This window comes from Aspergillus viridinutans, assembly GCF_018404265.1.
Source record: "Aspergillus viridinutans IFM 47045 DNA, scaffold_1, whole genome shotgun sequence".
Classification (NCBI taxonomy): Eukaryota; Fungi; Ascomycota; class Eurotiomycetes; order Eurotiales; family Aspergillaceae; genus Aspergillus; species Aspergillus viridinutans.
Genome location: NW_025091217.1, coordinates 3,232,649 through 3,258,935, shown reverse-complemented (window position 1 = coordinate 3,258,935; position 26,287 = coordinate 3,232,649). Strand labels below are relative to the sequence as shown.

General features: G+C 48.9%; 5 protein-coding genes across 5 annotated transcripts; 3 read left to right on the top strand and 2 right to left on the bottom strand.

Moving 5' to 3' along the window:
* Nucleotides 1–444: 444 nt before the first annotated feature.
* Aspvir_001009 (magnesium transporter CorA family protein) lies at nt 445–3,295 on the top strand (the record flags this gene model as incomplete). The annotated part of the gene is made up of 4 exons (XM_043266139.1): nt 445–809; nt 887–2,884; nt 2,946–3,148; nt 3,225–3,295. 4 exons carry the CDS (start codon nt 445–447, stop codon nt 3,293–3,295), a joined length of 2,637 nt encoding a protein of 878 aa, XP_043122074.1.
* A 1,618-nt stretch (nt 3,296–4,913) lies between these two features.
* Nucleotides 4,914–7,637, top strand: Aspvir_001008 (putative phospholipid metabolism enzyme regulator; the record flags this gene model as incomplete). Its single annotated transcript, XM_043266138.1, has 1 exon — nt 4,914–7,637. One exon carries the CDS (start codon nt 4,914–4,916, stop codon nt 7,635–7,637), a length of 2,724 nt encoding a protein of 907 aa, XP_043122073.1.
* Nucleotides 7,638–8,657: 1,020 nt separating this feature from the next.
* Aspvir_001007 (DUF3824 domain-containing protein) lies at nt 8,658–11,352 on the bottom strand (the record flags this gene model as incomplete). The annotated part of the gene is made up of 4 exons (XM_043266137.1): nt 8,658–9,157; nt 9,225–9,563; nt 9,627–11,024; nt 11,076–11,352. 4 exons carry the CDS (start codon nt 11,350–11,352, stop codon nt 8,658–8,660), a joined length of 2,514 nt encoding a protein of 837 aa, XP_043122072.1.
* Nucleotides 11,353–14,314: 2,962 nt separating this feature from the next.
* Aspvir_001006 (uncharacterized protein) lies at nt 14,315–15,786 on the bottom strand (the record flags this gene model as incomplete). The annotated part of the gene is made up of 3 exons (XM_043266136.1): nt 14,315–14,593; nt 14,652–14,988; nt 15,116–15,786. 3 exons carry the CDS (start codon nt 15,784–15,786, stop codon nt 14,315–14,317), a joined length of 1,287 nt encoding a protein of 428 aa, XP_043122071.1.
* An 8,296-nt stretch (nt 15,787–24,082) lies between these two features.
* Aspvir_001005 (uncharacterized protein) lies at nt 24,083–24,649 on the top strand (the record flags this gene model as incomplete). Its single annotated transcript, XM_043266135.1, has 1 exon — nt 24,083–24,649. The coding sequence occupies one exon, from the start codon at nt 24,083–24,085 to the stop codon at nt 24,647–24,649; it is 567 nt and encodes a 188-aa protein (XP_043122070.1).
* Nucleotides 24,650–26,287: the final 1,638 nt, after the last annotated feature.

Genomic DNA, 26,287 nt, shown 5'->3' with positions numbered 1-26,287 from the left:
CTCCGCCATCTCAACCGCCGCCGCCTGCTGTGCCTCTCTACTTGCTTTTCTTCTCAATCATCGCCCTCTCTCGTACAGTTGTCGCTTTTTGTGACCCTTGAATCATTTAGCATTACACTCCTACTTCCACAACTTTGTGTTCTCAATGAAAACGACCCTTTAGTTTCTGTACTGCTCCATGTTCCACTGCACTGCGCCACAGGCGTCATCCCCTACGACTTCGTTACAGTACAACTCTGCTCGTGAAATCTTGTCCAGAGAGCTCCGATGAATTATCAGAAGGCATGTAGGTTGCTGCAACGATAAGCTGCTGTAACTCCGTGGATCTAGCCAGAGTTCGGTTTCCTTCCTGTCCCCGTCGTCATTGACCACTACGCCTGGGATTCCAACCAAGGGTTTTCACGCCGCCATAATATTCGATTGAAAGAGATCCCTTGACTCACCATGTCTTCTGGCAAGTCGTCGCGAAGCAATGGTCAGCCGACCGAGACGGCTGCGGCGACAGGAGCTTATCGTAGCTCCGGGGGCTACGAGACATTAGCCCCACAGACCCATCACGACACAGCATCGGAGGGTCGACCTGCGACGAACAAGCCGAAGCGGAGAAAGAACCGTCATCGAAAGCGTCGCAATCGCCGGCAGTCCTTTCTTGCGCCTGAAGAATCCCATCCTGCGACTGCGGTCTCGGGTGCTGAGGAGGCCATGATAGCGGGGGATCAGCCCCATTCTCGACCGGCGCTTCCATTCTACAATCTGGGAAGGGATTTGAGCAGTACAAGCTTGGAGAGTGAAGCTCTGCTGGATCATCGGTAAGTTTAATTTTCAATTGGGGGGATATCGCGTCATTTTCCACATCGCTGATATGCGCCTTCGTAAATCTATGCAGAAATCAACCCATGATGCGGCCACGGAGAGAAAGCCGGCTGGCACAGTCCTTTCGACCTGGATCCATGACGATTCCGCCTCGTTCTACCGATTTAGCTTCTCGCGGTACACCCTCCGGTACCAGGGCCTTCCATGCTGGAGACGACAGCGATGGATCAGACGGAATAGATGATCATACGCCGTTGATACGACCATCTTCAGGCCATCATAACAACAAATCGTGGTACGGAACGGATGCCAAGGCAAGCCCCTTTGCATCGCGCCAGCGACGTACCTCTGTGCAGTCAACTTCGTCCCGATGCTCTCCTCGTGGTCACACGACTTCTGATCCTGATCGAGATTATGACATTAATAACCCTCCTTCCATCCCGAGCTCACCGAAGCTGGGAGGTGAGATGAACTACGACGATGCGGTGGTCACGGGTGCAGACTTTGACTTTGCTCTCGCCAAATCGATTGATAATCGCAACCAGGCGGGCGCTCGGCCCAATGACATGGTAATTGACGTGGACGGTCGTTCCACCCAACCGAAGCCTTCTACTCAGTCCTCCCCCAGTTCACCACAACTTCCGCCTCACGAGGCTCTTCGTCGGCGCCGCACTATCGCATTACCGGTTGAGGAGGATGTTTGCTTTCCGATCGAAGAGGCCTCAGAGCTCGCCGAGGAGGATGCACGGAGAACGTCCCGCGAGGACGCTCGGCGGCGGCGGAGAACCAAGGAATGGCCGGATTTGTCTGTTCTGGAGGAATGGAGTCGGGAGGAGAAGGAGGAACGGACTGGCGTGCTTCGCGCCAAAAAGATCAGCGAGCCCGTGCTCATTGAGGGCCGACTGAGACCTCAGTACCGAGTGTGGCGGCGCGAGGAAGACGAGGCGCCGTATCGATTCACTTATTTTAACGAGGAGTTTCAGAGTACCATTCATGCCCAAAGCATATCCGAGCTGGTGCAGCCCGGTGGTAGTTTCCGGGAGTTATTCATCCCCGATCCTCCGGAACTGGAGGTTTCGTCTGATGAGGAGGACATTGAGGACGAAAACATTCACAGTGACCATTTCACCGACTGCAACCACAATGGCCAGGACAACGTCAAGGCGGAAGAACCCAGGGCGGCACAGGCCGGTTTACACAATGGGAACGCTGCCACTGGCCCAAAGATGCAGCATGGTATGTCCGTAATCAGCGAAGGCATGTCCGAGGCGCGCACATCAGTTGAAGCTTCACCGGCGCGCAAAGTCTCACCACCGAAGCCTAAGAAATTTGGGCCTCGTCCGACCTTCTGGCTGGATGTTCTCTCTCCGACAGATGCGGAAATGCGCGTGATTGCCAAGGCATTTGGGATCCACGCCCTGACGGCCGAGGATATCATGATGCAGGAGGCGCGTGAGAAGGTCGAGCTATTCCGAAGCTACTACTTTGTCAACTATCGGACCTTTGAGCAGGATCCCAACAGCGAGAATTACTTGCAGCCGGTGAACATGTACATCGTCGTTTTCCGGGAGGGGATCTTGAGCTTCCATTTCTCGCAGACACCGCACCCGGCGAACGTTCGCCGGCGTATCCGCCAGTTGATGGATTATCTGATCCTCAGTTCCGACTGGATCTCATATGCGCTGATCGATGACATCACGGATGTTTTTGGTCCGCTGATCCAGTCTATTGAGGATGAAGTAGACGAGATCGATGAGAAGATCATGAAGATGCACTCTCCTGGGCGTCCCATGGATTCCAACAATGACAACCCTCCCAACCGCCGAGAGGATGAGGAGGATGAGCCAGAACCACCGGCTCCCGGCGAGATGCTGCGACGCGTGGGAGAATGCCGTAAGAAAGTCATGGGGATGTACCGATTGCTCAGCAACAAGGCAGACGTTGTGAAGGGGTTCGCTAAGCGATGCAACGAGCATTGGGAAGTGGCGCCGAAATCCGAGATTGGGCTGTATTTGGGAGATATCCAAGATCACATTATGACTATGACTAGCAGCCTGACCTACTACGAGACGTGAGTCTTTCCCAGCGAGTGCGTTGCATCCGGAGATGGAGCCAGCTAACCGGTCTCACAGGCTACTGTCACGAGCGCATTCGAACTATCTAGCCCAAATCAACATCTTGATGAATGAACGACAAGAGCAGACAGCAGATGTTCTTGGGAAGCTTACCGTTCTCGGAACAATTGTGCTTCCCATGAACATCATCTGCGGTATGTGGGGGATGAACGTCAAGGTTCCCGGTCAAGACATAGATAACTTGTGGTGGTTTTGGTCAAGTAAGGACTCCTTGCATCATGCTCTCTTTCGGGGAATCTATGAGATGGTCATGTGAACTGACATTGCCTTGAATAGTTACTGGAGGCCTGATCTTCTTCGCTTTTGCTTCCTTCCTGATTGCAAAGCGAGTCTACAAGATCGTCTAGGTGGCGATGTTACGATCGGCTCGGCGCAGAGCTATGACGATGAAACATGATACCCTGAATGTGTATATTGTTCTCTGAAGAGATATCCTGGTATTTATTACGGATTGCACAGGTCACTGTTGGATAGATGGGTGGTGGATTTTGGGGTCGATGTGTGCTCTGTTTGTATAGAAGGGCTCTCCGTTGTCTGCTTTGTTCCATGTTTCCATGTTTGGAGAAATGATTGCTTCATTATCCAGCTACCCGTTTTATATAGTATCTCTAGTCCAACACAAGGTTGTATAAAAATCAAAACAATAATATGGCTGCCTACCTGCGTACTCCGGCGAGATCGGAATCGATTCCACCAATATGGTCATGGTCCCATTCTGCCAGCAACCTCTGCAGACCGCAATGTTGCTTGACTGATCAGCGTCTGGATCACTTGAGCATCAGCAACTCCGCACACGCCCGTGTCGGTTTGTTGAGTGATGGATGACTGATCTCGGCAAGGCAGACCTCGCCAGTAGCAGGTGAACAAGTGCAGGGGGAAGTTGGAACGCAAGGAATTTAGTCTTCGCAGTGGCAATAATAATCCAAGCCGGTGTGGAAAAGGGACGGGAGTTAGGTTGAAAGGGAAAGATGCAGGCAAAACGAGGACGTTGAAATTCGATCAATAGAAGTGAAGGTAAAAAGCCGGTAGCGGTAGCGCACCCGTCCACGATCGGCCAGTCAGGGGAGGGAAGAGACGAGATCCAATGGTAGCCGCCCACGTCAAGGAACAATGGTTAGGTAGCGTGGGAAAGACCGGACTCGTCACCGATCGGAATGGCGGAGAGACAAGGTGCGTAGAAAGCGAGGGAGGAGATTAGAAGACGGATTCAAGGGTTCGGAAGATGATGAACAAGGCGATGAAGACAAAGCCTCCACGAGATGACTACGATGGATGGAAAGGAACACAGCAAAGAGAGAGGGAGACATGCAACAACATCCCACAGTGAAGCAAAGCAGTCAGTTGTGGAGGGGACAGAGCTAGTTCTAGACGTTCCATCCAACCCGTCTTCTGATCAAGTTAGGTGCCTACGACTTGCTCTGTTTCTACTAGTTTTCATAGCGGTATCGATTTATCGAAACTTCCTGGATCCTTCTTCCCTCTTTCTTCCTTCTTTGTGTGGAAAAACTGGGCAGTCGGACGCAGATGAGGTCATGATGACCGCCAAGGTAATAATAATACCATCTCGTCGCCGTCATCCTCCCTAAGTCCGCGGGTAATTTTACATAATGGTGTCACATCACTGTAACAGACCCCCAGGGGCTGGACCGTCTCTCCATGAGTTGTCATAACTCATAACTCATAATGGCCTTGGTCTTCGTCTATCTATTCGTCGTTTGATTTCATCTACCTTACCGTGTTAACACTAACGTGTCTTTTTCCTTCTTCTGTACGGCAGGCGATCGCCCCATTATTCGATCCCCCTACACTTTCCCGCTGGTCAACATTATTACCTGTCCCACCGGGCTTTTTTCCCTTTCCTTTTCTCCAACCTTCTTTTTTTGCTCCTCCCTAGCTTAGTGGTACCCTCTCGGATCTCCTGACTTGTCAATACCGTGTCAGCATATTCTGACTCGACAGAGGACCATGGCAGCGGAGTCCGAGAGGTCGCCCTACCCCGATGGTTCCTCTGGTGGACCCAGCCTGGCCCAAGACGATGATGAGGCTGCCTCATTTGCATCCCGGCGGTCTGCGAGTGAAAGCGATATGGTGGAAATGCCACGTTCTGCATTTAAATCTCAAACACAGGCATCCGTTCTGGCCCAGCTACCAAAACTATCGTCTGCAGTTCCCGCCATTTCGGCCCCTCCCTCTACCACGAATTCCGCCCTCTCTTCGCGCGAATCCTCCCCCGTTCGTTCCTCCCGTCGTGCACGCAACCCGACGTCGGCACCTCGCAGTTCCAGGTCACGCCGGAACAGTCAGGATCGTAGTCCGCAACGGTCCATACCAGTTCCTACCGCGACCGCTGTGCAAAGAGCGCTCTCCCAGCCCAGCAAGCCTCTTGTGCTGAGCGCCTCCCCGAATGTCGAACCGTCCACCAATGTTCCCAGCCCAGAAAAATCTAGCAACATGCCGTTATGGGGCTCTACCCCTCCGAATACCTCGAGCAAGCGATCCTTGCCGCCGTCCGACGACTTTGCCGCCAGAGGAGATCGGAGTGCACCTCGCAACGTGAGCAGCCGCATCAATGCGCCCGGGTCTGCCCTCGAGACCGTAGAGGAGATGACCAGCGATCCCTCGACACCGTCGGCCGATACTATTCTGAACCAGCCTCTGCCGGAGGAGCCCAAGCTGCAAAAGATCGATGAAGACACAACCCCAAAGGCGTCCAGACATAATAACAATGTCGAGAGTGGAAGTGACAGTGGCGGAAACAAAAGCTCAGAGCGCATGGAAGACACTCGTCGTTGGGTATCCACGGGTACCAGAGGATCCGAGTCCCTCATGCCGAAGCGCTCCACCACCTCGTTGAGCGGTGCTCGCGGGAAACCGGCAGAAGGGTCGGTCCGCAACATGATTGTCGAGACCGAGACGGTGACCTCGATTCCCCAGGTTTCTCTTGGCGTGGTACCGGGCGAACGTGGCAATTCAGGCCGGGTAGACAGCGGCACTTTGCGGATGAAGCCGAGTACGGAGACCATTCGTCCGAGAAAGGAAAAACGGAAAACTCGCAAACCTGCTGCCCTCACCAGCGGCGCCGCATCTTCCAAAGCTGATATCTTTGAAGCGAAAGTGGCCAGCGCGGTCGATGAGGCCGACGTCTCCGACTCTGATGAAACGTTTGTCTACGAGTCCAATCCCCCAGACCCATATCCGGTCCGGCAGAACCGGTATCATTCCCGCACACCCAGTGCAACGTCTATGGCAAGCCAAGTCGACCAGCTGGCAGGTCGGGCGCGACATAGCATGAGAGACTCAACGCACAGCGTTACCGGTAAACGCAGCATGAAATTCACAAATAATACATACACCAGTAGTGTGGACGGGGATGCTGGGGACGAAAGCGGCCGTCCTCTTTCCAGGGTAGATAACGGCACGCACACTCCCCGGCACCACCATATCGGGCGGTATGGACGCAACAACAACGGATATCCGTCCCTGTTTGACAATGACTCGCCGTTCCCGCAGTCTCAGGCACATCCCAAGTCGCCTCGGCATTTCATTGGCAGTGGACTTCGACAGTCAAGGCATGCGAACTCGCGTGGACTTCCGAATTATCGCACGATCAATGGGTCAAAGAAGACGGACGATATGTATCCTTACGATTTTGATGCAGAAGGCGCGGATGATGAGCGCACGCCTCTGGTCGGGTCGACACGTGTCTCACGAAGCCGGCATGGCGGTCGACGCCCCGGCAGTGCCAGTTTGCGTCAAATGGAGTATATGCAACAACGGCAACGCAGTTATTTTTCACGCTACGGTATTTGTCTCATCATTGGCCTCTTGCTGTTTTTGGTCATTGGAGGCGCCACCTCGTTCATCGTCGGGATTACAAAGCCACTAGTGGACGTGCAAGTCCTTGCCATCCAGAACGTGCTCGCTTCGGAGCAAGAGATTATGTTGGACCTCAGTGTTCAGGCCGTGAACCCCAATCTTTTTCCTGTGGCTGTCGATGATATGGACGTGAACATCTTCGCCAGAAGCCGATTTGTGGGAACGGACAAACTCTGGCGGGATCACGGCTCAGATCAGGATGAGTTTCCTCGCATCGAACGAAGCAGGAAGCGAGCGGAAATGGCTCAACTTGCTCGCTGTGACAGGGATACCGAATGCACGCGGGATGTTCTTGCCAGAGAGTCCCTCAATGGAGGCGTCGACAAGGGTACCGATCCCATACCAACCGACCCTGCTGGTGATCCTCAGACCATGCTGCTAGGCCGTGTTTTCCACTTCGATTCGCCCCTCGCGTTCGAGCCGTCTCCATGGAATCACGTACCCACTACTTCCAAAAGCCAGATCCGCCTCGCTCGACCCGGAAACAGAACCGAGGAAGGCGGCACGGAGCGGTGGGAGCGGGTGCTTCAGCATCCTTTTGAGCTGATTGTTCGTGGTGTCATCAAGTATCAACTGCCCTTGAGCTCTAGGTACTACTCGTCGCCTGTGAGCTCTAGCGTAAAGGTGGTGCCCAATGATGACAACGATGATACGCCCGACCCTGGTTCCGGAAAGAATGACACAGTTTCAATATCCACATCAAGGGCGTACCGTCGCAGCTTATCTGATCGCAGTTTGAAATACTCAGACAGCCGGTCCTCGGGAGGTGTCCGAAAGACACTTGAACTAGTGGCGCGAGCCTTCACAGCCTAATAATAGTTCAGGGTCGGACAGATGCCAGCGATCATGATTTTTCATCCTCCTCGGTGATTGTCCACAAATCGGATGCAGGTCTCATTCTATTGGTATGAGCTCTGGCTAGTTGTCCTCGGCCTATTTTCAGTTGTATAATCCTTGAATTTGGACCAGGAAACGGCCACAAACATGTCAAGTTGGGCTGTGTAAGACATGCCTTTTTTAGCTTCTCCATGGACGGTGATATCTCTCTTTCCCATTTGGGATCCCCTCTTTGAATCAGGTACCGTCAGTCCTGACTTTTGGATCCGTTTGATGTCACTCCTTTTGAGATATACCCCTTTTCTTTCCTTTTGTCGAACAGTTTCCCTCGTCCTCATTTTGATCTGACAGGACCTTTTTTTTTGGTCTGTTGGTTCCGCTTCACGTGTGATGACTTTGATATATTCACCTCATGAAACGACAGCAATACGGAAAAGAGCAAAGAGCATGGATTTTTTTTTTTTTTTTCTTCATATTGTCTTTATTTTCGATTGTGAGAACAGAAACATCGAATATGGGATGCATCAGCGCGGCGCTTCGATATGACTTTTGGCTTGATTCCTCGGCACATTGCGTCCAGCAGGGAGATTGTTTGATTAGAAAAGATAGGTTTAGTTTTAGAAAACTTGCTCGGGTGGATGGTCATTTTCTTTCTTTCTTTTCTCCGTTTTTCTTCGCTCTTGGAAGCGACCATGTCCATGTGTGTATGTGTATATACATTACCCTTATCAATATCAGCTCGGTACATATATCTCTTGAGTTTATTTTGACGGTATTGTTTGGTTTGGCATTCTATGTAAACCTCATCATAACATCAAGCATAAGCATGGTCATTAGGGCATCTCGATATCGTATCAGGTCATAACATGGCAAAATAACAAGGTATTACAAATCACAGCAGAAACAAAATCAGAAAGCCACCCAAAAGTAACAGAAACCGAAAAGCATGGATCAAGAAGGACAGGAAAAAGACAGGAACCAAGGATACAAAAGCCCCTAGACAAACACCCTGTTGATCCCACGAAGTAATTGCTCAAGCCCATCTACCAGCGGGTGATCGTCCCGCTCTGGAAGCAGTCGGCCCTGTGAGTCGAACCGGTCAGGCAGGTCGAGGGTGGAGTCGGAATCCGGCTCCTGCGGATTGGAAGTATCATTGTCTTTGGAGGGGCGGGGACGATTGCCCTTGGCTGGGGTTGAGCTGGGTTGAAATTGGGATTTTCGGGGGGTAACGTAGGGATCGGAGGAAGAATGGCAGCGCCGGTGGGCAGAGGAGGTGTTGGAGGAACGATGACGATCACGATGATGATGATGGGCAGTAGAAGAGTCGATGGTGGAGTCGCTATCGTCCGTTTCATAACCAGGGTCGATGGGGCGCTCCTCCGCGTTGAGGTCAAAGGCAACGGACTTGGGCTGAGGGGGTTGACTGGCTGCGCGTGCGCGATCTCTGGGGGTATGTGGACGCGGTGTTCTCAACAGTGACGGAGGTTTATCTACACCTGAGCGGTCCTGATTAGCGACAAGTTCCTTGAATGTCAAGAGATTTAATTTTGTCCCTAGACCCACCATCATGCATGGGATACTGGGCAGTAGAGGGGGGAGAGTTCCATGCAGCACTCACATTCTCATCCGCCCTCCGGGGCCGAGGTGCATACCGGTCCGGTCCTGGCTCGGGGGGATAACCGTAAGATTGAGCTGGAGGGACTGCACCTGGTGGAGGAGGGTAATCGGCCGGATTATATGGGGCGGGGGGAGCGGCGGGGGTCGGTGTAGAGCCGGGAGGTGGAGGGAAGTAGTTGGAGTTGGGATAGGACTGATTCTCTACAGGATGTGTCGGCGGCAGGGGCGACGGCGGGTATGGAAGGTCTGAAGGGTACGATGAAGGGTACGAGTCATCGTCGTATTCTAGAAAGTGCGTTAGTCTCCCGAATCAGCAGCTCGTCAGTGTATTTATCGAGCTAGACTTACTCGACCGTTCTCTCTCTTCCTTCTTGCGATCCCTGTTCTGCTTGTACTTGTGAGCGGCATAGCCAACTCCAGTGGCAGCCAAAGCGGCTTCGGCCAATTCACGGGAACGGCTTCCATGCTTGCGACGACGGCTGCTTCGTCGTCGATGACCATCTCTGTCGGTATCAGAGGAGCTGGTGCTATTCCTGCCGCCTCGGCTGCGACTGCGGCTCCGACTGCGACCACGGAATCCTGCTGCGTCCCTGGCTACTCGGTCAGAAGCATCTGAGTAGTAACCCTGCTGGCTGGCAGGCCGGCCGTAGTAATGGGCTGCAGGGATACTCCCGGTAACCGGATGTTCGCCGTACTCGATCAGACCAGCCGAATCGCGGGCGGGATCTGGGTAGGCCTCGGACGGGGCCCTGCTTCGAGATCTGGAACGACGTCGCTCCCTCCGCTTCCCCTCCGCTTCCTTCTTCTCCTTGTTCTTTTCGTACAGGCCGGTGACGGCTGCGGTTCCGAGCCCGGCCGCAACCACAGGGAGCGCTTGTCTGAGTCGGCTGTGGGATCGGGACCCTTTTCGAGAGCGCGACCGGCTGCGAGCTCTCTCTACCAGACCGGCCACTGCAGCACCAGCCAAGCCAGCTTCTGCCATATGTTTTCGAATCCGAGATTGGCTGCGTTTCCGACCCTCGGCATCTTTTCCGGTTCCAATGGCACTGGAGGACCGGCGGTGTCGGGAGCGGCTTCGTCTGTCGCTAGTCGACTTCTTACGAGCCAGAGCCATAGCACCGGCAATGGCAGCGGCACCAAGGCCAATCTCGGTCAATGTCTTGGCACGAGAGCGAGAGTGCGAGCGGCTGCGACTGCGGCTGCGACGGCTGTGGCGGCTATGGCTATGGCTGTGGTGATGATGGTGATGATGACGGGAGCTGCGATCCTCATCAAATGAGTGGGAGCGGTGACGGCTCTTGCTGCGATAGTAATCGCGTGCGCGCGAAGCAGCACTCACGGCAACAGCGCCCAAGGCGCCGGCACCCACGTCGTGGCCGAGACGGCTGATGCCCGAAGACACCTCGTCACCTTCCTTCTTTCGATGGTTGCGAATCAGTTCTGCAGCGCCGATGCCGACCAAAGCACCCTCCGCGAGGTGGCGTCGATGATGGGGGTGATCGTCGTATTCGCGGGTCTCTTTACGAATATAGACCATGCTATCATCACTGCTGTAGTCTTGGTCGTCCCGACGACGACTGGTCTGAGAGATGGAGTCTCCAGGGCTGAGCTCGCGACGAAGGCGACGGTCGTCGTCATATTCGCGGACCCGGCGATGATAGTAGTAAGCCGGTTCCCGTTCTACCTCGGACCGCTGGACAACCTCATAGTCGGATTCACGGGGGTGAACAATGAGGGGACCTCGCGCTACATAAGTGTCAGATTTACTCGGGCCGGAATTCAGACATTGGTACTCACCATCATAGTAGTCTCTTTCGGAGCGGTAGTCGTACGGGCGCGAGTCATAGTCGATCTCTCGCTCGTAACGTTGCACCATGACGGGTTCTTCGCGCTCGGTAGAGCGACGGATTACCAATTCTCGATCACCAGTGACGGCGTCTTCGCGACGGTAGACAAATTCGCGCTCTCGATCCTCCTCTGGAGGGATGACGTAACGCTTGATTGACACGGTGGAGGAACGAGGCTCGTCCCACTCGCGATCTCGCTCGCGTTCTCTGTAAATGTAAGATGACATGAGGAAGAAATTCGTTCACGGCGACAAGGGAAACAGAAGTACGAGTATATGGAGATAGGAGATGAGAGCAAAGGAGAAAGTCGACTTAAACGAAGGGAACGAAAAGAGGAATAGAAGTGCCTGGAAGAGAGAGGGGGGCAAGGAAAGCGAAGTGGGGAAGAATCAGCGCTGACGATCAATCAGGCTGAGGGACAAGGCTGACGGAAGACACGGGCTGTCGGGCGTCGAGTCAAGTGCCAAGAAGTCAAGAGGCGCAAGGATAAGGTATGAAAAGGTATTCGATGAAGAAAAGAATAAAGATTCAATGAGGGATGCTAAGTGCCAGTATCGGTAGGGTAGCCACAAAGAGGGGTATCTTGATGGAGATGACTGAAGGACGCGGGGGCTGATGTACAACAAGAATTAAAAAAAGAAAGATGGAAGATAAGATACGTGAGACGAGGAGGCGATGTGATGATGCAGGTGGTAGAGTTGATGAAAAGGATGATATGATGATGATATTGAAGGCAAGAGTGAGGGAAGAAAAGACAGATCCAACTGCAATCAGAGGTACGTACAGTAGCGTCAAGTACCTACCTTAGTAGTGCTGCAACTTTGTCTGCAAGTGATGAGGTCCCAAGACGAGACAAGGCGATGTGACTCGCTGACTGACAAGCACAGTCGATCTCACGCTGTCAACCCTGAGAATCAACTCTTACCAAAAACCAAAAGAGCAGTAATTGTCAATAGAACAATAAATATATGTGATAGCAGTCTCAAAAGTCTTCCTTAGATCGGCTCCGTATTTATATTGTGATCTGAAGATAGAGAGGTCCCACTAGTCATGACTTCATCACTGACACTGACAAAGACAGTGGCTGAGGATTGCGCCCGAGTAATCCGCCTTCTCCTTGCCATCTAGCATCCTTCATCTTGGATGTCGAGACTCGTATTGGGCACTGTTCACTGATGATCACCAGGCTCCTTTGAGCCTCATTCATTGTGTTTCATTCATGAGGTTTCGATACGTTGAGTGTCTGGGACTGGTGGAGTAGAAAAGTCGGATCTGATCCATGGGTGCCCTACTGCCTTGAAGACGGTACCTGGCCCTGCCTGAGGTTACCACAGCTCTCTCGCAAGCAAACCATGGATCTTGATGTACTCAGAAATGACAAGATTAATAATCTCAGGTCCTTCAATGTGGACTGGAAGTTCACAGTTTCTCAATGACTCCCCAACACTAATATCATCTATCCCATCTACCTATCCTTTTTGTTATCTTCACTATCCTCCTTAACCCCTACTGATTCACTCTTTTATTAGTTTCTCATTGATATAATCAAATTGTCAATCACAGTAGTCAATATGATTATGATCTCCTACGATATTTCTTTGTTGATTAGCAATGATTCTGCCAACCACACCATCCATTGCTGAAGCATTTTGCCCCTCATTTGCTTGTAGCAACTTTGACGACAGCATAATTCTGTTTAGAACTTGTAGGATGTGTCTGACTACTGATCCAGGAGCATGCCTTTACCACCAGCACTAGGAAGCATTCTTGTCTCATATTCAAGTCTGAAACAACATACAAGTAGATATACCGGTGAGTTCCACAGAGTACATCTACCTCTGTCCTCGGTATCATACATCGTCCTCTACCATGATCGTGTTCTTCTCTCCTTCAAGGCTTTCGGTTTCCTCCACAACAATGCATTTCGTAATGCTCAAGTGAATGGTTTTGGCGTGGTCTGCCAGTCAGACACTCAGACTTGGTAGATCTCCCTGTCATTCCATTTCTTCGATTGGCAGTCTTCTAGAAGCCATCCTCGTGGCGGAGTACTCCGCCCCATGCATGCCTTGGCGAGCGACTTTTCTGGAACAATTACCTTAGTCTATTATCTAGATCTTAGGCCTGACTGCCTGAGCCACCACCACTTCCCAATAGGATTCCAAGTACATAGTTGCACCAGTGTTATTTTACGCGGTTCAGTAAAATCATAGCAGCCTCGTCCACTTACAAGCATAGCAACTTGGTTAGAGTTGCTGACAATGCCATCTGAGTTAGTTTCGGTGCCCGGAAGTCGCGGCTGTTCGACTTGCCCATGTGCTAGTAGTGGCTATGCTTGTGAATTTACGTAAATGTAGGAGTCATTGTTGCGGTAGTATTGGAGGAGCTTATTCAGAGCTCCCACCGAATTATCTACGGAGTACTTGTGGAAGATACTTCGATACTTACCAAACCTTCAACGCCGTTTGGCGATCCTCCTTGCGCAACGCATGGGACCAGCCATGCAGTATATGGATCTCACGCATTTGCTAAGGCTCATTATCTCTGTGGCTTAAGAAATAAGCAGATTTAGCAAGTGATGATATCCAGAGAAAATCTTGACTGTGCATGGAACGGAGATCTGGATAGAGATAGTTAGAGGACCCCTCTGACATACCTTAGCTTGAGGATTGAGGATCTGGTCACTTTTCATTCCGTATGTGCAGATGCGCCCATGGCTAAAAGTTTCCCTATCGTGGGTATATGGTGTAATGTAATAAATTCCTGCATCCACTCATTTAGATGCGCTGGTAGTGGGATTTTTAGACAAGACTCGCCAGCTGCGAGGATCATCTTGGGGACAGTCTGGTTATAGTAGTAACTCAGAACAACTATAGGTGTAGTATGTCTTCTGGTTCCCAGGAGAAATTGCTAGGAATGTGTTGCAGCAGTAATTAGTTGCCTGGGACAATACATCGATGGGCTTTTCAGCCGCAGATCTGGGGAAACCGACATGATTTCGGGGATGCTTGTTTATAGGAAGACAGGGTTGATGGCAGGTTATCTACAGGCGGGTAGACAAGAAGGAGCTCGATGGCTACAAACAGCACCCCAATTAGGACGTTAATCTGGTCAGTATAGTAGCATTTTTCTAATGTAGACTTGTCTGACAGAATCTGAAGTGCTACATCGTATGGACTGACTGGATAACATCTATACGCGAGGCTCCTCGCCATCTACCCTCTTTTCAAATAATCCCTCGATCCTCTCCAGACTCTGTCCTTTCGTCTCAGGCATCAAGTAGCAGACTGCCACGGCAAGGATGGTGGCAAAGCCATAGAGAAAGTATGGACCGCTGGGCGACGACCGTAGGAACAGAGGGGCCGTGAGAGTTACAATGAAATTCACGATCCAGTTAGCGACCAGTTCCAAGGCGCAGACCTTGGCCCGAAGCCTGGTGGGAATGATCTCTGAGGCATAAATTTTGCCAACCTATATGGCGTGATTAGCAAGTTTGTTATCCATACCAACAAGGCATAGAAGAACTTACCACGGCCCATGACCAGGAAAAGTTGGCCACAAACACATATATCAAAACAATGACTACCCACTGTGCTGCGGTCGAAGTGAGAATGACTGAATCCCCAGTGGAGTGACCAAATCTGGCATATAATGACCCTGTAACAATAAAAGAAATGGCCATCACCAATCCTCCGATAATAAGGGGCATCCGGCGACCCCACCGGTCAATCCAGATCTGAGCAGGAATGGTGCAGACCAACATCACGATGCCGGTGACCCCTGAGGAAAGAAACGAGGCCTTTTCGGAAGTGAAACCCGCTTGTCGAAAGAGGATCGGGGCGTAATATAGAACAACGTCAATCTGGCTTTCATAATTAACGTCTGGTTTACACGATAGGACCCAAGGCATATAGCCAAGAGAAAATACAACTTGCCCCAGTCAATTGTTGAAAAGACATTAGGAAGATCCCAAGAGACGTTCGGCTAATGTACTTTCGACCAAAAATCTCTCCCCAGCTGGCGACTGATTTGTGTCTATCTGACTGTAAGCTCTGCTGGATCTCACGTAGTTCCGAGTCGACTGCTGTTGCTGTCCGTAACTTGCTCAAGACACGCCTGGCATCATCGCTCCGACCGGCCTGGACGAGCCACCGGGGCGAGAAAGGCAGGAGCAGCAACCCGAGGGACAACACAGCTGCCATGACGGCTTGCACGATGAACGGCAGTCTCCAGGCCATGCTGCCTGATAACTCATGAGATCCATATGCAATAAAATACCCAGTCATGATTCCAACTACAACGAAAAGCTGCAGGAGACAGGCAGTCACCCCACGGATATCCGCCGTGGCGATCTCGACGAGATAGACCGTCGCGACGGAAATGGCTTGACCCATTCCCATTCCCGTGATCAGACGGCCAACGATGAGAGCTGCGAAGTTGGGCGAAGATGCGGAAATGACGGTCCCGATAAGAAGAGGATGCTGCCAATGAGGAGTCCATATTTTCGCGAAATGCGGTCGGAGATGTGGCCGCTTGCTAAAGAGGATATTGAGGAGGAAAGGAGGATGCAGGAGACGTAGATTCCTTGTTGCATGGAGGTTAAGTGACCGATGGACGCGGCGAATTGGTCCATTTGGGTGATGACACCAATAGAACCTGCTCATCTTATTCAACGGTTTTCGACGTCTTCGTGTTGGTCGTGCTTGACTGACCTGTGTCTAGCCCGTATAGGAGCCCCGCCAACGAGACATGGCTAGCGATCAGAAATATCTTCTTGGTCGGCGAAAGCATCTGGATAGTATGGTCTTACAGGAAGAGATGTATCGAGAGGAAGTACATGTGAAGCAGGAAGGCGAGGTGGCTGCTTAAGGAGAGGTTCAGACCTACCGTCTGACCATAGAACAAGCTAGGAAATACTACCTTAGCATTACTACCTTACAAGATGTACGGTTAGGAAAGACAAGTAAAGCGGACGGGCTTATTCAGTAAAGTCAGAACGACCTGAACTGCTTAGCTTTACCATGCTCTTTGTCTTGGAGGTAATAATATCAACCATCTACCCCGCACTTGCGGTTGGCCTAATGCCCTTTCCAAGGTAACCGCCACAGGCGCCCAGCGGACCGGCAGCCTGCAGCCTGTGACAGCTCAAAAGAAAGCGTGGTAGTTGATTAGCACTCCGTGGCTACTCCCAAGTGCCGTCGGTATGTGACTGTGGCACTATGTGCTCTACAAATAGAGTTTTATATACTGTCAAGACTGTCGGCCCGAACCGACACCAATTCTAGGTTAGGTTGTTCATTTTCATAAAAGCTGCTCATGCTCATGATTACTTGGTGAAATACTAGAACTAACCATCAACTCCTCTTCAATCTTTTAGGCAGGTAAATCTGTACTTTCAGAAGAACGCGTATGACGGGGTATCCGTTGTGCACATCTAGACCAGGTCGCTTAGCCCCGAGGTGCATTTTCATTACGGAGTAATGGATGTCTTAACATATTCAATTGGCAGAGCTCAACAGGGTTTGCTGAAATAGCCTCTCGTTCCTTGTCAATATTGTCTTGACAGACATGGGGTTGGCTTATTCTTCGGTGGAATGGTGCACACTCCACTCACTGCCACTGTCCATTCATGGTCCACCGATCGGGGAGCCGCCAACTATCCCCGACATTAACATTACTGGGTTCACCAGCCATTTGAAAGTGACCCACAGGCTAATTCGTAATCGCTGCTGATCTGACATCCTTTTCTTTGATTACCCTTGGGGTGGAGTTACATCCCCGGAGTCGCCGATGTGTCTCTGAAACCACAGCGGAGCCAAATATTATCAAGCAGCGTGAGGCGACATGAGCCAGTCTAATCAATATATAGAAAGAAGAAAGGAAAAGTGGAAGATTGGACGAAAGCAAGTCTATAGCAATCATTAGCACCAATCAACACTTAAAAATAACTACAGTGGAGACAAAATTGGGTTTGCATTTCTCTTAGGAAATTACGGGATTTATCCCCGGCCACCAACACCGTCTTCAACGGCAGTTGGAAATGGATATTCGGGAGCCAGCCGATATTGAACACTAACCACGACCATGTCTGCAACTTTCACAACAACTAAGGCCCATCAACAATCATCGGTCGCGCTACCGATAGTGAAGCCACCTGCATGAAAATTCAATAACACCGGGAACTTACGGCCCTGACGGTGACTTTGACGCCATTCTCTGGGTGCATAGAAAAAGAGCCCAATCTTCCCTGGAAATTTAGAGAGGGTGGCAGGTATTGTTTCACGAAGCATCAGGGCCAAGGGCCGAGGTGTGCGGGGCTTGTCAAGAAACATGCCAAATCCCATTAAGTTCCGAAGCAAATTTGCTTCCAAAACGAGAGGCCATCTTAGCGGCAACGTTCGTAACATTATACTCGCAGTTTTGCTTTTACACAGGGGCAGCCAAAGCCATTTCCCATAAACTTGACGTTTTCTCGTATTGTAGGGTTCTCTGGCTCGGTCTTTGTTGGGAGCCGCTTTTATCGTCATGAACTCAGAAATCACTTAGTAGGTTGATGAATTAATGAAGACTTAAATGCTTCGCACGTAGTGCTTCAATATACGCTATGAATACTATCTATCAAATCGTATGATATCAGGGGTCAGACCACCTGGCCGACGGGTCGAGAAAAGATCCTTGCTAAGAGAAGAAATACACGGGAAGGTCAAAGGGGGTGCCCCAAGCGGGGCAAGCGGTAAATCATATCACCACAGACCTTTTACAATGTATTTGAACCCCAGGAAGCCGCTAGTATCACCAAAGGGATCAATCCTTTTGAGCTCTCCCTGTAAGTCAGTAACTAGGACATGATGGCAAGTCCCTTGACACACCAATCTTGCAGGCGTGTTTGGGTTTGCGCCCTGGGTAAGCTTTCGTACAGATGGGCCCTCAATGGCCACGAACAGGCACAAGGATATAGTTCCCAGAGGCGCACTGGAAATGTGGGTGAGTGTGTATCTTAAAGGCTGAAAGAGTGATGGTTGGAGTGAGCCGGCGCTTGCGCCTCTAGAGTGGTGGTGGGGTGCAAAGACTGATCAGGTCCTGGTCCTTGTGGGTCTGGATGAGATTCTATTCTTGGCGATTAATGACTTTGTGAAGAGGTTCAAAGTTTTTTTTTTTTTTTTTTCACTGGGAAGTTTGTGTATTACATGCTGACATGTGTCTAGTCAGTTGTGCCAAATACCACTTGCATGGTAGGGTATGGCGGGACCCACGTTGATACAATCTATAGTGCCATGTTAAAGAGTACAGAGAGTCAACAAGGGAAGGAGTTAAAGAGATGGTTAGGCTCTGTTTTAAGCATTTAGGAATGGATGGTATATGTATGTATTATTCTGCTACCACCAAACCACTAGCGAGCAAAATATCAATATCTGTCTTTAGAGATATCTTATCTCTAGTTAGAACACTAGTGTCCATCATATTTTCAATGGGCTGCACCTACTGGTAATTCCATCTACATGGGTGACATGTGAAATGTTGTATATCGATCCACCTCATAAATTAGTCTCCTAGGTGGGAATTACGTGGTTTCTCCTGCTAATATGATACTCACAATATGTTTTTCTACTGTGAACTATGTAAGATATTGTGCATGTTCATGTGCATTAATCACATCTGAAATGTGGTTCCTACATGCTGGTCGTGGCCTTGGGCGATATGGATGATGCTAGGGAAAACACAGCCTATTATACCTCAAAAAGAGCTATGCTTATGGTAGCCCATTTAGTAACAAACTGCTAGAGAAACTATACAATGGACTTTCTTTATATCACTCCTCTTCTTGGTACACTTGAACTGAAGCATGAGCGTACACTGGGCTGTAGAGTCTGAACGCAAATTACAGCTTGTCTTTTTGACCTTCACACTATCCAACATATTTGCTAGATCACCTACTTTTCATGGATATTCAGAGCCATTTATCATTCATCTCCATATTTCGCAAAAAATAGTGAGGACCGAGTACCAAAACACCAGGCTTTAGGATTATCCCTCAAGGCTGGCAACACAACCAAGCTACCGATTGGAAACTGTTTTTGCTGGAAACTGATTTTACATTCATACCTAATAGACTATAAGGCGAACTGCGCCTGTTCGTTCCACCACAGCGAGAAGTCTGTTGCAATTCCCGCAGTATTGTTCATAGTCTCTGCAGTTTGGCAAGATGCAAGGCAAGAGGGCGGCAAACGGGCCAATGCAAAGGCAGCATAGGCAGGACCAGCACCTACAAGAAAATGTTACTCTGTGTCAAGAGGCCAAAAGGGTAGGAGCCATTTACGTAGCTCTTGGTCCAGCAGTAAAGTCCGTCCGAGTCATCCTCTGTGCATGGCAATATGGACATTCCACCATTGCTGGTTGAGTAGACAAGAGAGTCAAAGGTATTACTCTCTGTCCATCTCCTGTAACAGGGGCTTGAGGCTGGGTGTATGTTAGTGAGGAGACCGGCTGCGGTGCAGATGTTGCGCCTGACAACGCTGGGGCCGGTTTCTCTTCCCTACCAAGATAATGGGAAATTGTAAGCAGGCTGAGTGATTCTAAATTTTGGAATAGTTATGCACAGCTTTCTTCATCAGACCTTACCTGTCATCACTGATCATCTGGTGCGTCGAACCTGCTCCAGCTTGCCTATGTTCATCAGCGTCTGCCTCTGGTTTCAATAGGTTTTCGGTCATTGAAAACGGACTGAAGCAGACTGAGAAGTATATTGTCCAGTATCTGTCTCTTTGGACTAATATATGGCGAAGTCGGGGAAGAATCTATAATAAATGTTCACGCAAAATGAACCCGGTTGTCCATTTGGATAAAGCGCATAAGAGAGGTCCTGAAGGTAACTAGAGTCTCATGATCTACAACCATTCTATGATGTGCTCTACACCGCAAGGTGAAGACTGTAAACTATATCTTCATTGCTTTCGTACGACCAGTTGTGAGTGGTATGATTTGAACTTTTAGGGGCCTTGTCTAGAGTCCTAGACCTAGATCTAGACCCAGCAATTCTCGCCCCTTAAGTTGTTGTATTAAACCCCACATGTCATCCTCAAAATGCCTCAAAATCGCCCAACCCCCCTTCATGGCTGAGTAGGAGTTTCTACTTGGCTGGAATTGAGGTATCATAAGATATTTATCATTCATAGATTTATGAGTAACTGATTTTACTATTAGCGGTAATATCGATTAAGGAACGTTACTTTAAGCTTCATATAGATTCAAATACTTCGTATAGAACGTAGAATGATGTAATGGACAGTCTGCATTCAACACAACCAGCCAGTACTTCCATGGTCCTGATATGCGGCGGTACTCTGTTTAATTGGCTGATTGTCTAGTCGAGGATCAAGTTATCTGCGATTTCTGAATACCGAAGAAGCATGACTGAAGAGAAATCATTTCGGGAGACCAAGAGGTGAAAACATTACTTCTCAAAGTTAATACTGTACAGCCGTCACATCCGCAAGAAAGAACCAAAGCATAATGCAGGAATAGGTGGTTTCAGTAGTTTAGGTGAGCCTTCCTGTTTGTTCCCAAGCCCCATGAGCCTGGACACTGCAATCTTTGCTGCACGGACACCATAACTCACGTCCACGGAACTGAACTGTGGGATCTCTACAAACTGTCCAACTAGACCGATATTGCAAGTGTCCTCTGGTATGACCACTGGCCGCTCATTTGGGGCGCGAGCTAATAAAGATGCGCTCATTCGGGGCATTATGTGTGGGATTGTCACTGTATTCTGATGTAGTGGCAATGCTTGTAAGTTTAAGTGCCTGAGCATCTCAGCCATAATTTCTCTGCCAGAACATTGAAGCATGGGTTTTTTCACATAGTCTCCTCTGCGTGCTGGTGAAGTGGCGTACCCCCAGATAACATGCACATTTTGAGGCTGGTCAGAGAAGACTGGTTGCACTGGAACGCAAATATTTATCCTCCACTGGCTCTCTTGTAAGGCGATGAATGCCCCAGCCGCCGAACTGCATTCCGATATTGCCCGAAGGTATTCATAAAGATTCACATCCTGGGTGGTGATTGTGAATGACTCTAGGGTTGACTCGGATTCGCGAGTGCAGAAATCATAGTGGTTACTGAATGGACCGTTTTTGCTTGCCGGTGATAGCCAAAGTGACCAGTTTTCATCAAGGGGCTCGGTCATTTCATTAGTATGCCGAACAGGCTGATGGTCTTGGGTTCCCGTTGTGGAGTCCGAGACAGAGGATCCTATCGTGAGGATGACAATGTCATGCTTTCCTACACTCCTGAACCAGTGGAATCCATCCTGCACAATTTGCAGCTTCCCAATCGATAGTTGCCGATCATTCTCATTTAGCACAAGATCTTTTACCTTCGTATTGAACCGGTAGTCCACATTAATTCTCTGGAGGTAGAGAAAGATGGGCAAGAATATCGACTCATGCTGATAGTGACCTGTGATATCCAGACAGCTTAAAATACTCAAACTCCGGTAATCGTTGAGATACTGGAGAAGAGTCCGCTTGAGTTCAATTGCACTGTGCCAGGGCTGGAAGAAGAATCTACGCTAATATATCAGTCATTATAATTGTGTTAACAGAAGACACGTTATTGAACTAATGGAACATACTGAGCGGACCAGACTGCCCAAAAGGTGCTCTGAAAGAAACTCTCATCGAAGAAGTCTCTGATTTGTTTTCTTCCGAGGTGATGTTCAGTTTTGAGCATGAGCCGGAGTAGCTTCATCCGGAATTTAATGCTTAAATTCAGGGACGTGGTGGAAACAGTCTCAAGCTTTCCCCCTTTTTGAACAACAAAGGATGCCTTGTCGCCGTGTATCGACGTTTCGAGCTGCCGAGTCTGACTGGATATCATCAAGGAGAGACTTTCCCTATACCCTCGTGGATGGAATCAAAGCAAGCAGGTCATTCAAAGGCGCCCCAATCGGTACAGGTAGGCATCCAGCAAATTGATCATATCCACTATAAGGGTCACCTTTCTGGTGCAAAGCTTGCCCTAATGAAGTATGGGAATCCAGGACGTGCACCTGGCAAGGGGGTACTTTCGCATCCACGATGAGATAGAGTGCTGATGCCAAGGCTGCTATTCCACTACCGAGAATCCATGCCTCAGTGTTCTCTGGTGTGCGTCTCTCCAGGCTAGCTTTGAGCTGGGCACAAGCTTTCTAGCAGTTGACGTGGAAAGGGATACGCGCAGTAGCGTTGAGTTGAAAACTCTTGACTAACGGTAGGAGGCAAACGTTGCATAATTATTACAAGGGCATATTCTTGAAGAATTGTGCCAATCTCAGCTGATTCTTTTAACATCTCCAGTGGCCTGGTCAGTAAGAACATGCAGTGATGGGCCATGACATCATGACTTTAGCAGTACGTCCCAGGCGGAGGACACTTTTTAGAGTGCAATTGCCCACATGACGGAGTTGAATTGGCATATAGCATTACATGGAATCACTTTGGGTTCAGTTGTTAGTAACCATAGGCCAGATCTCTTTTTTGCATAAGCTGTCGATGTTACCCCGAACATTTGCAGCGAGAGATCTTTTAAGCGGTCCATTGAAACAAACATGTATGGGGCAATGCTCTCATGTTTAAATCTTAATTACAATGCACGTAAAGCGGATTTTCCCCCAACCAATATATGTCGGCTAGACAGAAGTAAGACTGGTAGCTCCTCAGAGCCGTTTGTTGTTGAACGGCGGTGGTCTTCAGCCAATCTGGAGTCGAAGAATAATTAGTTAAGTAGCCTAAAGCGGCGGGTAGTGGTAAACTGGCGAGGCAAGCTTGGCGATGTTGACTTACATAGGATAAGTCTGTGGACCTGTCAGCCATTTTTCCACTACGCCAAATAGGTGTCTAGACGACCATTTCTAGCATAGTAGAAATGATAGGCATATTCTGGTTGACAGGACCATATGTCTAAGTTAAAATGCGTCTGTTACTTATATTGCCTTGAGGCCTCAATTACTGTCGATATAACTATGTACAAAAGCACTTGCCGCCATAAGCCCCCACAATATTTTTACTAGCCAGGGATAGACTGGCTGTGGGGTGGATATGGGTTGATCCACAGCATGTCTGATCCAACCCATGTGGATTTTGGGTAAACCACCAGGTATCTCACCCACCCCTTATATCCATGGGGTTCAACTGTGGATACCTATGGATATCTATACTATCTAGTCAGGTGACCTCTAGTATTTAGATTACCCCCTATTTTTTTAGTATTCTAGCCACACCACTAGGATATCTATATATTTAATAAGTAATATAAGAATAGATTAGTATAAATATTATATATTACCTATTATATAAGCTAAAATAAACTTATATAGGGGAGTAGGGGTCCCCCCTAAGCTTAGGTTAAAAGATAGTGTAGAGATATATATATCTTACTATCACTATCCTAACTACTATCCTCTAAAATCTAAAAACTACTATAACTCTAGCCTTTCTTAGTAGACCTAATATTTATTTTTTATATATATAGATATAACTATTCTCTATCTATATATATAAAAATATCCCCCTATCTAGGCCTAGATCTAGTTAGATAAGCTTATTAGCTCTTAGTAGCCCTAGGTCATGTGCACCCAATGGTTTAACCCATATCCACATGGATAAGGCAGGTTCAACCCATATCCACATGGGGTGGGTTAGGGCCAACCCTTATCCAACCTAAAGCATGGATTGGGTGGGGTGGGTGTGGATTGGTGGGGTGGGTCCTAGCCAGGGATTCAAAAATAGTTGTATAATCCTTCAATAAAGTAGTTGCGTTATGTGGCCATCTGATTGTCGCAGAACCATGGGTCACAGTATAATGAAATCAGATTGCTCGACAGGTATTATTCGAATTATAAGATGCAAACATGGCTTACTGGACGGCAGTAGCGTCAAATTATGCCATTAGCCTGATCAATTCCAATATGTAGAAATAAAAATGCCCCGTTCGCGCTCACAAGGTGTCTCCCTGTTCACACCACGTCCGTCAGCGAGTACGATATCTCGCAATCCTGGTTCCCTCGATGTCTGGATTCTAGGGGCTGGTCTTGCCTCTCTTACAGCAGCCGTATACCTCATTAGCGAAGCCAGGGTGGTCCCGTCAAGAATCCATATTCTCGAAGCACTGAGCGAAGCAGATGTGGAATTAGCCAGTAATGGAGATGAAGAGTCCGGTTACCGCTGCCGCGCTGGATGTATCCCACTGTTCTGCGACGGCCAAGTAGAGGAATTACTCGCGCTAGTGCCGTCGGCGACGCCTGGGAAAACTGTGTGGGATGATATCCAGGAGCACTTTAAAGACCGTGGAGCAAAGCAGACGTTGCGGATAAAGCACATGACTCAGCGGAAAGACAGATTGAAGGGAATTGAAGCGAGGAAGCACCAACTGGGAATTAAGGAGAGGATGGATTTGTTCCTCCTCTCTCCTAAGCAGCAGAGTGCGCTAGGCCGGTCCCCCTTCAAGAGCATTTCTCTGCAGCGTTCTTCAAGACAAACTACTGGCTGACGCTGGCGACGCTGTATGTTGCCATTAGATTAAATGGCGCTGGAAGTACTGACAATATCCCTAAACCCCATGTTCGGCTTTTCGCCGTGTCACAGTGCAGAGCACCTTCACAGATGGCGGCTCAGAAGACAGCCTTGTGCTAACTAGCTTTTTCTTCTGTTAGCCAATCCGAGATAATAACGTTTGCATGGTAAACGCATATACGCGGAATATCAAGGGATGAAGGTCTGATTCTTCTAATCTACGATCTCATACTAGAATTTATAGACAGGAAAGATAGATTTCAGCGAATTGGAATCGAATTGGCGAGTTGAATCGCTATATGATCTATTTCTCGTGATCTGATTGGTCGAATCAGAATTCCAGAGAGTTCCGTAAATCCTTTACTAGATTTGGCAGTCAGGCTGGCTGACATCATCAACATTTATAGACGATGTCATCTCACGTGACAGGCCAGGGGAAGATCTCAGTTTACAGTCAATATCCGTTCCCAGGCGTCCGTTCGTACCATAGACATTTTGCTGTCATTGGCATCCTTAGTACGACTGTATGAACCTGTTATAGTCCTGGTGTGCTGTTATCAGGAAGCCCACCGTCATCAAATCTCCGGCCTGCCCCACCTGTGTTTGTTGGGGAAGCTTTTACATCACGTGGCGAATATCTAGCTAAGCATGGTTAGCGGCAGGTTTATAAAGTGCACTTCACGATTCTGCAGATGTGATGTCTTTGAATGTCACTTCATTCTATGAATATTAGATTATTTTTTAATCACGCACGCACATTTCCTTCAAGGTCAGCTGGGTTCTATAGCACACTAGTTTTACCAATGGCCAAGTTTCAAGATGGGAAAATCGCAGCTGTTTTAGATACTCAATAAGGAGTGAGTACAAGCAATAAATTAATTTCCGCTCATGCACGCGCCGGTCATGGGTGCATTAGAGACATCAGACAGTGAGTTTATATCCAGGTCATTGATAAGTTACTATTTTGAAATAGGACTTGCAGAAAGCATCACATTTGTATTCTATGCCTCATGCTTGCATTTATTTTTGCTTTTGGTACATTTCTAGAAGCATATAATTAGAATATACAGTTCTGTATCAGCAAGCACTGTGTGTAATCACAAAGAGACATCTATATAAGCATAGAAATTGGCGTTTCTGTTTGAATTGTGATGTTAAAAAGTCCTATGACCACATACCTTTCATTTGAATGAAGTGGCATGATTTCACTTTGATGTCATAGAGGTCTGGCAGTTCTGATTGCAGCAACTTAAGAAACCCACAGCTGATGGTGGGAGAATCTGGGGTCAAAATTGTACACAGAGGATCGGCATTTAAAAGGCGAGGAGAACCACCAGCGAAATTTCGATGTACTCTTATAATTAAAGCTGAATCATTGCCTTGATATAATTACCATAGGACGGCAGTAATGGTCGACCTCAGGAAGTCTAAAAACCAGGACATTCCTGTCCAACCCTTACCTGGGGAAATTTCCTGGTCAGGGCAAACTCCAAGTGTAAGTAAACCGGGCTGCTTCAGTTTACGCTTTCATTTCATTCTTCCGTTGAATGTAATCCGATGTGGCTCTAACAGATGTACCAAGACTATCTGGGCAGGAGTTTCAGAGCTCGTCGAA